This window comes from Panthera uncia, assembly GCF_023721935.1.
Source record: "Panthera uncia isolate 11264 chromosome B3 unlocalized genomic scaffold, Puncia_PCG_1.0 HiC_scaffold_1, whole genome shotgun sequence".
NCBI classification, from domain to species: Eukaryota; Metazoa; Chordata; class Mammalia; order Carnivora; family Felidae; genus Panthera; species Panthera uncia.
In genome coordinates, this window is record NW_026057582.1 from 33,331,056 (window position 1) to 33,345,903 (window position 14,848).

The 14,848-nt window shown below is 39.0% G+C and overlaps 1 protein-coding gene across 8 annotated transcripts in view; it reads right to left on the reverse strand.

Annotated features, from left to right (window-relative positions):
• The window catches only part of GARIN2 (golgi associated RAB2 interactor family member 2), a 34,401-nt gene that overhangs the window by 7,662 nt on the left and 11,891 nt on the right, over positions 1-14,848 (reverse strand). For 6 of the 8 annotated variants that reach the window (XR_007453688.1, XR_007453687.1, XM_049612628.1 and 3 more), the window contains 4 exons: positions 13,721-13,883; positions 11,230-11,429; positions 9,770-10,304; positions 6,468-6,718 (listed from right to left, as the gene is read on the reverse strand). Coding sequence is in view for 6 of the 8 variants with exons in the window: in XM_049612628.1 (XP_049468585.1) it covers positions 6,468-6,718; positions 9,770-10,304; positions 11,230-11,429; positions 13,721-13,879 (1,145 nt within the window). In the remaining 2 variants the exon portion in view is untranslated. Of the gene's footprint in view, positions 1-6,467; positions 6,719-9,769; positions 10,305-11,229; positions 11,430-13,720; positions 13,888-14,848 lie in introns of all 8 variants that reach the window. The other 2 variants (XM_049612631.1, XM_049612630.1) reach the window with 1 other exon arrangement.

Sequence of the window (14,848 nt, forward strand, 5' to 3'; positions counted from 1 at the left end):
GAGAGAGAGAGAGAGAGAGAGAGAGAGAGAGAGAGAGAGAATCCCAAGCAGGCTCTGCACTGTCAGCACAGAGCCAGATGATTTCAAGATGTGTGGTTCTCCTAAGGATCACCCTTATTCCTTTGCTTTCCTTGACCCCTCCTTGGCCAGGAAAAAAGGTTAAAAAGAAAGCCAGCTTTGAGTAATTAATCCTCAGTTGCTTAAGATATTTTTGAGTAAAGGTTTTTGGTGTTGTGCTTTTTTGAGCCAGAATAGCCAAATTTCTTTTATCTACACTATTGGAAATGAAATGAATTATTAGTGTTAATAATGACAATTTACTGGGCATCTAATGTGTCCCGAGATCGTTCCATACTTTTATTGCTCTATTTCTAAGAATGCTGCAACACACTCAGGTGCATTTACTGTTTCCATTCCGTTCCACTCCTTTAAGGAGTCCTCAGGATGTACTTATATTCAACTTCACCATGCTTTCTGTCATTCACTGTAGCAGTAGATTAAAATTACATAAGAAACACGAACAAGTCTTGACCCCTTGCAGAAGAATGTCTGAACTCTATCCAGGACAAATGGCCTGATGCTTGTTTTTGAGAAGATTCCAAGGAGAAAGATTCTACAACCTCCAGAAATTAGTTCCGTTGTTTATTAATATCCAATCAGTAATATGCATTAATGCTTTTTTATAGATTGGTTGATTGTCTGCTATATTGTTTTACTACATAATAAAGTTTTATTTGTAAACTGTTTAGTTAAAATAATTTTCAGTTTAAATCCACTTTTTTAAATTTAGCCTTTAAATTTGGACTTCCTCATATGCTGAAGATGGTAATTGTCACCTGTTCCCATTTTCCTCCTCAATTTAAATAGCCTTGATTTCTTTCCTGCATTAAAAAATATTTAAGTTTTGTGCCCCCCTCCCCACCCTGGGTTCAGTTTTTGGATAGTATAGTAGAAAGATTACTTCAGAGGTATAGTATCATCTTTCTACTGTATTCAATGTAAGTCAAAGCTATGTTAGATTTATGTTCACTCTAATCTAGAATCTGAATCCTCCCTTCCATCTCTCCCTTTCTATCTTCCTTCCTCCCTACCTTTCCTCCCTCTTTTAATCTATTCTTTTTTTTTTTTTTTGAGTAATTACCAAACACCTGGCATTGTGAAGTTTTTAATATCAGTTTATTTAATCCCTGTAACAACTACATGGTTAGTGTTATTTTCATTTTACAAATAAGGAAACTGAGACCTGAAAAAACTAATTTAACTTGCCCTAGAGGAGGCAGAATTTGAACCCAGGGTTGTCTGACTGCAAAGGTCATTGTCTAGCTGCTGTGTCTTCCAATTAATGCATCCTAGCATCAGTTTTGATTTTTAAATTATACATGTAATTAATTGTACAATAAAAGTTTAATGGAAACATCTATCAAAAGCTACAACAAATATTAATTCCTTTAATCACCAACTATGTCCAAACACTGTGGTTTCTTATCATCCTGTCTGCAGAAATAAAATACCATTGTATATACATTTTTCAGAATTTCACACTTCCAGTTTGCAGTTCCTTATAGTCATATAGGTCTTTTTATTGAAATTTTCTGATTCTTTTCCTAATGGGGACCTGCTGTTTCACTAAATTAACATACTATTTCCTGGTTAGCTATTCTTCTGCCAGGGGTTGTTTGGATTGCTTTCAGGTTTTAATTACAAAACAGTATGTTCAATTAAATTATTTTCTGTTTCAAATTACTTCTTTGCTACATGTTCCTTTAAGTCAAGGGGTATAACTATTTGTAGTGTGAATTGCCAAATCCCTCTGTAGAAAGTTCCCACCATTTACAGTGTCCCCATCAATATTAGATGTAGTTAACATCTAATCAAAAGCCAAATGTAAATGCTTAACTTGTATTTCTTTAATTATTAGTGAGATTGATCCCTCACTAAGTGTTTATTTGTCTTCTGGAGTAAATGTTCTATTCATAACTTTAAACCATTTGTTAATTGGATCCTTCACAAATTTCCATCAGCTACTTATATATATGGAAGGTAAAACCTTTATAGATTATTTATTATTATTCTTTTTCCATTGTATTGTTATGTATTTATTAAAATGATTTTTTGGCAGATATTTATAATTGTTTTGCAATCAATCAACCTGAACTCTATTCTTTCAGAGCCCCACCTTGCTTTCAGATCTCTGTCCTTCCTCAGAGAAGCTTCCAGACCACTATAAGATATCCTTCCTCCTTCTCAAATCACCCTCTATTCTGTTATCCTATTTTTGTTTGGGGTTTATTTTTGAAGCTTTTTTTTAATGTTTATTTTTGAGAGAGAGAGAGAGAGAGCGAGAGAGAGAGAGAGAGAGAGAGAGAGAGAGCACACGCACATGCACGTGCAAGTGGGATAGGAGCAGAGAGAGGACAAAGGATCCAAAGTGGGCTTGGTGCTGATAGCAGCAAACCAATGTGGGGCTCAACCTCACGGACCGTGAAATTATGACTTGACAGAAATCAGAAGCTCAGCCGACTGAACCATCCAGGTACCCCGTTTTATTTTGTTTTTTAATGTTTATTTATTTATTTTGAGAGAGAGCGTGAGTGGGGGAGGGGCAGAGAGAGAGAGGAAGAGAGAGAATCTCAAGCAGGCTCCCAGCTGTCAGCACAGGGACTCAGTCTCACAAACCATGATCTCTCTGTGAGATCATGACCTGAGCTGAGATCAAGAGTCATACACTTAACCTGACTGAGCCACACAGGCACCCCTCTATTTTTGTATTTATCACAGCACATTCCAGCTGGCATAATGTATTTTATTTGTGTATTATCTAGATCCACTAGAATGAAACATCCTATAACTTATATTCACAGCTGTATCCCCAGTTCCTAGCACAAAGAAAGTGCTCAGTAAATATTTTTGAAAGAATGAACCAAACTTTGCCATTGAAAATTTCTTCTGTTGCTTCAAAGGACAAGAAGTGATATTTCTTATGCAATTGAGGCAATTTCAACTGTTCCATTTTCTTCTAGCTTATTTTAGTTTTAAAATATTTTATTCTTTTGGAGTACCTGGGGGCCCAGTCAGTTGAGCGTCCAACTTCAGCTCAGGTCATGATCTCACAGTTGGTGAGTTTGAGCCCCCAGAGCCTGGAGCCTGCTTCAGATTCTGTGTCTCCATCTCTCTCTGCCCCTCCCCTGCTCACTCTCTCTCTCTATCAAAAATAAATAAACATTAAAATTTTTAAAAAATATTTTACTCTTTTCCCATCTGAAAATTTTTTTGTGGTACAGCATAAATCTCTGACATTTTGTAGAGTTTTGCTTTTTTTCATGTTTTTTTTTGAACCTCTATCAGTTTGACTCAGTTTTATTGTCTTAATGTCTATATCCTAAACTTTCTGATGGCCATTTAATTATAATACGGCTTAAGATTTTATACAACTGAATCCCTCGATATATTCCAGCCCCAAGTTTCCTTGAGATTCTTACTCTTCTCTTTTCCACATACTTTTTATATTATAATTTCTATGAGATATCCTATTGAGATAATTGGTATTATATTAAATTTATAAATTAATTTAGGCTTTGTCATCTTTGTTGTCTTAAATATACCTACCCAGATAGAAAGCTTATTTTTCCTTATTGAAGTGTCTTTGGTTTCTGCCACTAGAGTTTTGTAATTCCATGTATACAGGTCTCTTATCACTCTCACTAAATATTTAATTTTTATTGCTGCTTTTGAAAAATACATTCTCTTTTGTCAATGTATTTTTGGTTTGTTAATAAAAATCATGAAACAAATGATATTTTGTGAGTTTATCTTCTAATCTGTGACTATCCTAAAGTTGTTTACAAACTAATATTTTTGATGATTGTCAAGTTTTCTAAATATAAATTTCTATTTGCAAAGAGTGATTTTTAAAAATCTCATTTATTAATCATATTTCTTTGTCCTATTGCAATTGCTAGACTCCCTTAAATTATATTACATAGAAATGTTAATAAGGAACGTCTTTAATTTATTCTAAATTTTAAGTAGAACACTTCTATAATTTTTCATTAAAAACAATTTCTTCATTAAATTTCTTGGGGCGCCTGGGTGGCTTAGTTGGTTAAGCATCCAACTTCAGCTCAGATCACGATCTTGCGGGTTCCTCAGTTCGAGCCCCGCTCTGTGCTGACAGCTTGGAGCCTGGAACCTGCTTCAGATTCTGTCTCCCTTTCTATCTGCCCCTCCCCAGCTTGCACTCTGCCTCTCTCTATCTCTCTCCCTCTCCCTCTCTCTCTCTCTCTCTAAAAAAAATTAAACATTAGAAAAAAAACCCACAATGCTGTCTCTGGTTGGGAATAATTATTTAAAAAAAAATTTTTTTTTTAATGTTTATTTTTTGAGACAATGCTAGAGACAGAGGGAGACACAGGATCCTAAGCGGGCTCCAGGCTCTGAGCTGTCAGCACAGAGCCCGACGTGGGGCTCAAACTCACGGACAGTGAGATCGTGACCTGAGCTGAAGTCGGACGCTTAGCCGACTAAGCCACCCAGGCACCCCTGCTCTTCCTTTAAATAATGACTTATATTTCCTTAATGTCATGTTAAGCGCTTGCTACATTTTGCCTGCTAAGATTCTATGAATTTAACATTTATTGTCTTAAGTAGGGATTAATCTAGAATTTTATTTCTTGTCAGTCTTTATAATCCAAACAAATTATTTGCTTAAAAAATTAGGAGAACATAACATAATTTTTCTATATTTAAAAGAGAATTTTACATTAAATAGAGATAATTCTTAGAGTATCTAAAACCCTGTCCAGTAAAAGTCACAACTATGTATTTCTCTTTCATGGGAGCTCCTGGATGACGTTGTTCTATGTTCTCAAGTTGTGACTATGCCAGTTTTGCCTCTTTGTATTTTTGTTAAAGTCATTTATTTAACTTAGGGTTTCAAAGCTATTAAAGAAAAGCTGTATGTAATATTTCTCAATAACATTTTACTATTGTTCTTGTTAGTTGATGATGACCTCTAAATTTCTAATTTTATTATTAAAAAAAAGTTGTGCAATGGTTTGCCTGTTTTGTCATTGTTTTTGAAGAACCAGCCAAACCCTGTGGAACGTCACATTACTAATAATTTTTCTCGTTTATTTATTTATTTATTTTTGGTTTGTTTTTGTTTTCCCTTGCTCCTTTTTTATATTTAAAAAGAATTTAGACAGGGGCGCCTGGGTGGCTCAGTCACTTGAGTATGTCCAACCCTTGACTCAGGTCACAATCTCCAAGTTTGTGGGTTCAAGCCCCACATCAGGCTTTTCACTGACAGTGCAAAGTCTGCTTGGGATTCTGTCTTCCTCTCTCCCTGCCCCTCCCCTGCTTGTTCCCTATCTCTCTCTCAAGATAAAAACAAACAAAAAAGAATTTAGACATAGTTCATTACATTCCCTATTTTCAGTCTTGCTATTGTAAGCATTTAGACCTCTGTGTTTTTCTTTGGTTTCTTTTTAGTAGTTACTCTGAAATTATTGGATTAACTTTTATCTTTAGAATACATCAGTGCTCCCTCACATTCAGCTTGCAACTGTGTATTAAAATTATGAAAATATTTTTTTTCAGGTTATTAACTTATTAGTTGGAAATGTACAAAAGCATGAGAAATACATAGAGGAGAAAATAGAAGTATAAAGATGAAAGAAAGAGTTCCCATAGTCTAACTCCAAACTGTGGACACTGATTCTATCCTGTATTCTTCAGCCACACACAGTTGATACCAGATAGACTCAAATGTGAACTGAAGGGTATGAGAAGTTGATAGGGAAATAAAAATTTGACAAGGTTAAACTGAATGTGGATAATTTAGTGTTTTAAAAAATTTTATTTACTTTAAAAATTTTTTTATACATTTATTTATTTTTATTTTTGAGAGACAGAGACAGAGCACAAGTGGGGGATGGGCAGAGAGGGAAGGAGACACAGAATCCAAAGGAGGTTCCAGGCTCTGAGCTGTCAGCACAGTGCCCAATGCAGGGCTCGAACTCACAAACCGCGAGATCATGACCCAAGCCGAAGTCAGAAGCTCAACCGACTGAGCCATCCAGGCACCCCTAAATTTTTATTTATTTTTGAGAGAGAAAGAGAGAGAGAGAGAGAAAGAGAGAGATAGAGTATGAGCAAGGGAGGGCCAAAGAGAGAGGGAGACACCGAATCTGAAGCAGGCTCCAGGCTCTGAGCTGTCAGCACAGAGCCCATTGTGGGCCTTGAACTCACAAGCCGTGAGATCATGACCTGAGCCGAAGTTGGATGCTTAACTGACTGAGCCACCCAGGCTCAGTGGATAATTGAGAGTTAACGATGGCATCATTCAATTACATTGTATTTACAGCTGAGACTGTTCAGTAGCAAGGGCCAGAGTTGCGGGGACCTTAAAGCACACACTTACATTACTTCACGTCTTAGAATCCCTGACATTTCCCTGCCTCACATACCTGGATTCCTCAGCCTTGAGAGCTGTGTTGCTAAAATCAGTTGTCCTTATTTCAGATGTTCTAATAATGCTCATCCTTTTGAATGAATTTATGTCACTTTCTTCTGGAGTCAAAGTAGAATGAAAACATCGTTCACCTTCGAAAGTCAGTGTTACATTTGAGATGGTGACATGTTTTGAGGATTCTTTGCATTCATTCTTAATTTTTGTATCTCGTAGACACCCAGGTTTCAGAATGTTTTCCATTTTTTCCTTTGAAAATAATAAACAGCAGCAAATCAGGTAACAGAACGGTGTCACACAGAAATAGATGATTTCTGGAGCAATATCTAATACAGTAATCATGTCATTCGTATTAACTGAGTGCCCTCGAGTGCCTGGGCGCAGTAATGAGGGAATGACGCTTGGTGTTGTGTGGCCACTGAGGAGGCCAGGCGGGCATCAGAGGCTTCTAGTGTGGGACCTGACACAGCCCATTCAGAAGCTCTTGTGGTCAGGCACACCGCTGTCACCTCGCACGAGAAAACTAGTATTTAATTACAGCATTTCCTCTTTCTGAATTGTCGGGGCATGGAAGGTTGTCCAGAAATGCCTTGCCACCTGCTCTCCAATCTAATGTTGCTCTTTATTTAAGAGCATTTACCAGGCGACATGAGTTGGGAGGTTCACAATAAGACAAAAGCATTTATTTCTCGAAAGACTTAGAACCAATACCTAGAACTAATACTATAAAATCTCTCCTGTTGTCTTGATTTCTTGGTTTCTATTAATGCATCACCTCTCCTCACCACTCACTGTCTTCCTCAGAATCTGTCTCGGGCCTCAGAGGAATTGGTCAGTGGGTCCTAAGGACTCCGTCTGTCTGACATCCCTCATACCTGCACCCTCCTCCTCCCATCAGCACCGCCTAGTCCATTGCCTCTCCTGACTTCCCTCGAAAATAATACAATACTCTTCTTCCTTAAAGAAAACACGTTTTTTCCGTAACACATACTTACTGTAGAATATTTAGAAAATCCTGGAAGATATAAAGTGAAAGGGAGAATATTATTGTCTGCTTAAGGCCACTGGCCAGAAATAACTATTCCTATGGCACATGTCATTTAGTCTTTGTGCCCATTTATTTATTTTGTAAGTGTCTTCTTTGTGATAACATTTCAGTTCTATATCCTAATGATTTTATTAAAAGCATTCTCCTCATGTCATTAAAAATTGTGTAAAACTGCTTGAATTTTTTTGAATTAAAAATTATTTCTATTGTAGGAAATAGAAAATTCAGAAAAGTGTAAAGAGGAAAATATTAATCCCAGAATCTAGAAATAAACTGCTGTTAACAGTATGACTTTCTCACCTTCTATTGTTTGTGAGCATGAAATGTATTTTCAGGTAATAGGAATCATACTCACTTTTCACTCAACTTTTCCCAATCATGAAAATTTCTGCAAGAAAAATTTTTCCAACAATTTTAATAACTACAGAGTAGTCATTCATTTAATAGATATTTACTGACTGTCTATGGTCTTGCCTGATACTGTCGTTGCTCCTGAAAAAAATAAAGAAGGCACCTGTCTTTCATACATTTACATTAGTTTAGCAATTCCCCTGTGGTGGATATTTAGGTTACTTTCAAATTTTCGTTATTTCATTTTTACCAACATGGTATAGATATAGTATAATTAACATCTTTACAGCTAAATCCTCATTCTTATTTCTGATTAATTCCTTAAGAAAGATTCCTAGAAATGGAGTCACTGAATCAAAGGGTATAAATATTTTTAGGTTCTTGATTCATAATGATTTCAAGAAAGTTTGGGCCAATTCTCATCCCTACCACAAACCTATAAGAATTCCAAGTTGACCACATCTTTACTAACACTGACTGTTTTTCTTCTTCTTTAAAAAAATTTTTTTAATGTTTATTTATTTATTTATTTAATTTATTTTTTTTTTAACGTTTATTTTTGAGACAGAGAGAGACAGAGCATGAACGGGGGAGGGTCAGAGAGAGGGAGACACAGAATCTGAAACGGGCTCCAGGCTCTGAGCTGTCAGCACAGAGCCCGACGCGGGGCTTGAACTCACGGACCGCGAGATCATGACCTGAGCCGAAGTCGGCCGCTTAACCGACTGAGCCACCCAGGCGCCCCGATGTTTATTTATTTTTGAGAGAGACAGAGAGGCAGAGTGTGAGAGGGGAGGGGCAGAAAGAGAAGGAGACACAGAATCAAAGCAGGCTCCAGGCTCCCAGCTGTCAGCACAGAGCCTGACACGGGGCTCGAACTCATGGACTGCGAGATCATGACCTGAGCCAAAGTTGGATGCTTAACTGACTGAGCCACCCAGTGCCCCTATTTTTATTTTTTTAATTAACAGTTTTATTTAACAGGTTATTTTTCCCCCAAGTTTGCATTCCTTTGATTACTAGTGAGGTTAAATTTTCTCCACGATATTTATTGCAGTTGCTTCTTCTGTAAAATATTTATCCTTGCCCTTTATGACTTTTCTCTTGTGGGCCCCATGGAGATTTTCCTCAGTAGTCCTCAAACTTCTCTCTTTATCTACATTCCATGTTACCGTCAGATTAACCTTTCTAAAAACACAGCTCCTTCACTCCCTCACACAGAGGTTTTTTACAGTTAAAGTTTGCCCAAAGAGCAAAGTACACGCTTCTTAATTTGGCATTCAAGGTTTGCAGACAACTTTCGAATCCTATATCCCAATATTTTCCGTATATATTATGCTCCAGCCAAACTGAACTAACTGTTCTTGGATATGGCTCTGTGGTTTTTCACTTTCTGGCTTTTTCTAAAGCAACTTACTTCTTTTGGTATTTTATTTTTCTATTTCCACCCTCACTTTTACCCACTGAAATTTCACCCCATCCTTCAATGTAGTGTGTACTTTTATATACATTTAAACTTTAAAATAGCCCTTACATATCAGTATCCTCGCTTTGGAGATGAGGAAACTGAGGCTCACACAGCTTCAATGGATTGGTCAAACAGATACGCAGCAGGGCAAGTTTCCAACCCAAGTCTTCTGACCCTGGTCCCAAAGTTCTTTCCATCCCACCACAGTTTTCTGATACTGGGTTAAATCTGATGGTAAGCATGGTCACGCCTCTTTCAGGATATGTCTTACAACTCCTTTATACTGGGGCTCAGGGATACTATCTCATTAAAATTACTCAGAGCACATTTCACAGCATTTTGATAATCAATGTCAAGGAGCTAACCAAGAAGGGCGATCTTGGTTATCACTCCTGTTCTTGATTATTAAGAATGAGTCTTCCATGTCACATACCTTTTCCTCTTGCTTGGCCCTTAGTATGTCATCGTTTTCAAACACCACTGTAACCTCCGAGTTGTTTGGGACATCACAGACATCCGTGACTTCTGTGACTTCTGTGACAATTTTTATATCTGGGGCCTCTGTGACCTCATTTTCTGGAACATCTGTGACGTCTGTGACATTGGTGACATCTGTGAATTCTGAGAAATCAATGCTTTCTATGGCATTTACAGGGTCTGAACATGTGTACATGTGCGGGGTCTGTATGGCTGCAAATGCTGCAATATCCAGGATGTCCACTGAACCTGTGATATCTGTGCTATTGGTGATTTCCGAGAGGCTTGAGACTTCTGACAGTTTGGAAGCTTTGGCTTTCTCCTGATTCAAGAGGGAGATGAGTTCCACCCATTGACAAAATAGGGTGTCCTGTTTACATGCAGGGGCACAGAGCTGCAGGTAGTAGGCTCGACCACTGACCAGCTTTACTTTGAGGCGCATATTCTCAGCATCGTGCACAGAAAGAGTCACAAACTGTAGAGGGAGAAACCTGCAAACAAACACAAATGTCATCTGGAGGCCTGATTGGAGACCTGTCAAAAGGCCTTTCCTTTTATGTTGCATAGCAGTTGTGACAGTGAGGTTCAGGGAAACAGGCTTGTCTCCCAGACGGGCCTGGTTTGGGGCAGGCACAAGGTTGAACAGTACCTTCTTGTGGCCACCATGTTCCCAGGTCTGGTCCTTAGCTTTTGAGGCTTAAAACTTTGATTTTTAGTACATGTAACCAGGCTCCTGAGGGCCATCTCGCTCAAAGCATACTCCTAAGACTCTGATGAGCTTAAAAAATCAGAGTATCAACTATTTATCTTGAGAAGTTGTCCTACTTAGTTAATCCTGGAAAGCTGAGAGAGAAGTTGAGTGATTGCTCTAGGTCATACAGCAAGTTAGTGGCTTGAGACAAGACTAGAGCTAATCCTTTTTTTTTTTTTTTAATTATTTATTTTTGGGAGAGTGCAAGTTGGGGAGGGGCAGAGAGAGCGGGACAGAGGATCCGAAGTTCTGCACTGACAGCAGCAAGGCCGATGAGGACCTGGAAGTCACGATCTGCAAGCTCATGACCTGAGCCGAAGTTGGACGCTCAACAGACTGAGCCACACAGGTACCCCAAGACCAGATGGAGGTACTGATGGAGGCTGAGATGCTGGGCAAAGAAGGACATGCCCTAGAGAGGCAGTTTATTATGAATCTTCAGTTCCTGTTACTTAGGTTTAGTTTTTAAAAATTAACTACCTGTTTGACTGCCAGCTTGTCATAAGCTATTTTCCCAGACTTTGAGGACACGACTCTATCATGTGTCGCACAGTGCAAGTGAGATGCTCCCTTGGAGCAAATATCATTGGTGTTTCTATTTTCAGTTTCTCAGGGGTAAAGCATGTTTTCTGAGAGATCCTTAACCTCTTCCCTTTGTAACTCACCTGGTGAGCACCAGGTTCTCTGGAGAAGGAGATGTCAGGAGACTTTGAAATAGGGGTTCTGTATCTTTCTGGGCTTCAGGTGTCAGATGTGCCAGAAGCATCACATTGGGGGTCTTGTGGGTGCTACTGGAAGAGCAGATGCCTACAGTCACCCAGTTGGCTCGGTTGTGAAGGTAAATGGATTCACCTCTCCTATTAACCTAAGGTAGAGAACAGGAAGAGGAGTTTTGTGATAAAGTATATGGCCCCAACAACCTGGCTTACCTGAGCAGTGCAGAAAATAATGGAGAAATGAACCATGATGCATTTGTTCAATCACTTGTTGATGTGAATTCTTAGAAATATCACAGTGTGGGATGCCTAGGTAGCTCAGTTGGTTGAGCGTCCAACTTCAGCTCAGGTCATGATCTTGTGGTTCATGAGTTCGAGCCCCACATCAGGCTCTGCTGACAGCTCAGAGCCTGGAACCTGCTTCAGACTCTGTGTCTCCCTCTCTCTCTGCCCCTTCCCTGCTCATGTTCTGTCTCTCTGTCTCTCAAAAATGAATAAACATTAAAACATTTTTTCAAAATAAAAGAAATATCACAGCGAATGGACGGACACAGTCCCTGGGCCATGGGGGTTCTGTCAGGGAAGGTGAACATTAAGCAAACATGTCACTAATCATTATTGCAAGAAGTATTCCCAAGTACAAGGTCAGGGTGCTGTGCTGTGAAGCATATAACAGGAGACTTGATTTAAGAGGAGATACAGGCAGTGGTGTGCTGGTAAATGTGTAACAACTATCTCTTGGAAGATATGCATATGATAATTACATATTTTACTGCTATAGAAGATGAGTAGCACAATTTACAAACAATGATATTTACAATTTTCTTCATTTTAAATTCAATATAGTCAATTGATTCTCACACAAGTCTTCACTGACCTTTGCCAAATTTTTATATCCATAACCTCAAGAGCATAAATAATAGTAAAATGTAGTAAAATAATAGGAATGATGAGGTTTGAGTATATAAGTTTATACAATCTGATTTTTAATAATGGCTGTGTTAAACAGTAGACTTGCAAACTTCCAGAACACTTAGCTGCTCCAGCACACCCTGGACACAGGGTCAGAGAAATCTCCCAGAGGAAGAGACCTCTCGCTGAGACCTGAACAATATGAGATAAACTGGCTGGACAGGAGAACTTTCCAGGCAGAGGAATAGCATGTGCAAAAATCCCCAAATCAAAGAATCTTGGCCAGTAAAAATCTCTGCCAGTTGGAAGATGAGAAGACTGAAAAGTGGCTAGACAGGGATGTGAAGGAAGCCAAAGAGGGGCAACACTTGGTTTCTCAGTTGTACGTTCTCAAAAAAAAAAAAAAAAATCACTTAAAAACAGATATACTCAGAAAAAGGTTGTAGCCCACACTATGGACCTACTCAAAGCCATGCCTGATTAACAGCATTCAGAATTCATCCAGTATTTGCCCCTCAGGGATGGTGCTCCAGCTCTGGGGTTAAATACTGATAAACCTAAACTGGTCATGGTGATTTCATCCCCTTGCCAATGCTTGCTTTCAGCAGGGGCATGTGACCCCCTCCTGGCCAATGAGACACAGCGGGGGCCTCCTGGTGGCTCTGGGAACAGTTTCTCAGCCCTCACAGAAAGTTGCTAGGATGAGAGCATTTCGTCTGTTTCTGGCAGCTGTCACCATCCTGTTTGCATGTAATGTCCTGAGGGGAGCCAACCTGAGGATAATAGAGCAAAAGGAGAGGACCAGGGTCCTCGATGACTCCATGCAAGGGAGCTGTGCTCTTTTACTTTGAGATCATTGTTCTTTTTTGTTTAAATTTGAGGCATAACCTGTGGCAACTTGCTGCCAAAGACATACTAACCTTGAGAGGTTGTGTATGTCGAAGGGAATAACTTACCCAGTTATGATATGGGGTGTGTCTGGTCTACAGGGCGCTAACTATCTCTCCCAGTGTTCATTAGAGCTTGTGAAAGGTTATTGGAAAAGGGTGCAGGAGGAAGTGAGCTCTTGGTTTTGGGGGTAGATTCCTGTAGTTCATCGCTTACATACAATACCCAGTGCTCATCCCAACCAAAATTCATTTTAATACTCAGTCATGTCATACATTTTATTCTTTAAAATGTCTTCTAAATCTAAGAAAGGAGCCATCTGAATGCTTTCCTGTGGCGAGATGTTTGAATTCATTGTAATTCCTTCATGTCATTTTGGGAAGACATGATAGAATGACAATTATGGTAGAGTTAGAACAGAATTCCCGGGTGAGAGTTTGCTGGGAAAAATTGAAGTGAATTTTCCTTTAACATTATAATTATTTTAGGTTGGTTAAAGTTCCAAAACTATTCCCTTTAACTGTCTCATGCAGTCCTTTATCACATTTAAAATAATTCTCCTCCCAATCTTTTCAGTTTCTTTGAGAAAATTAATTACTGAAGTTATTGGAACTTAATTCAGGGCTCAAATATGATTTACCTGGATAAAACTGCTCTCTAATATGGGAGGAGATACAAAAGGGGCATACTCTCCTCCATCCAACATATTTTGAAGATCTCCTGCATCTTGGAAGGGTGGGACGGAGATGGCATCTTGCTTATTGATCCTTGTGGTAGAGTTCCTATTGTTCTTCTTCATGGTGCTTACTCACAAACATCAGAGAGTCGAGGGGATAGGAATACAATGAACAGATACAGAGAAAATTTAATATGATGAATTTGCCTCACTTACTTATTAATTCAACAAATTTTATCAACATCTATGATATGCCAGTCACTGCTTTGGGCATTGGTGATACATCTGAACACGATTGAGAAGATCCCTGTCCCCATGCAGCTTACACTCTATAGGAAGAATAAGCAACTTAAAAAAAGAAAAAAAAAAGGATACTGGATGATTAGAGCTCTCAAGACTCTAGAAAAGATCCATGTAACAGAAAATGCCTGGGGAATGGGGCTGGCAACACTTATTTATTTGGGAAAGTTAGGAAAGGGAAAGAACTTCTCTAGGAGGCCTTGAAACACACACACCACATCCCCCAAACCATTATGTTCTGTCTTCCTAATTAATAGTACCACTCCTCCTGCCATCATGAAGAGTTCTCAAATCCTTTTTTGTGAAAACTGTATCAAAACTACACTACACTGAGAACGTCTTTTCCTGACCATTCACCCTTGACTGATCCTTAGCTCTTGGATGAGGATTTCTAACCAATGACTGTTGTCTATCTCCTCTGGTCTCTCGTTCTGGCTCTCTCCCCAGAAACTGCTTCAACAAAGAAAAATGGCTATACATCATTGGATTTCACCTCTTATCTACCAGAAATGACAGAATTCCAGGAAGGGAACATGGTCTCAGAATGTAATTCTGTTCGTATTTTCAAAAGATCACCCTTCCCTTTTCACAAATTCCCTGCCAGTTAGAGGAAGGTTCCTTAACCAGCAAGCTGCTTATGTGTTCTGCCTCAGGTGTATAGTTCCACCTCAGTCCTTCCTCAGAGACTCTTTTTTTCCCTTTTGCTCAAGTGAAGGGGTAAGTAGTGAACGTGTCTTGCTGCTGTCCCAGCCAGGGTCATGGGATGCAGACACCACTGCTACATGACATCCC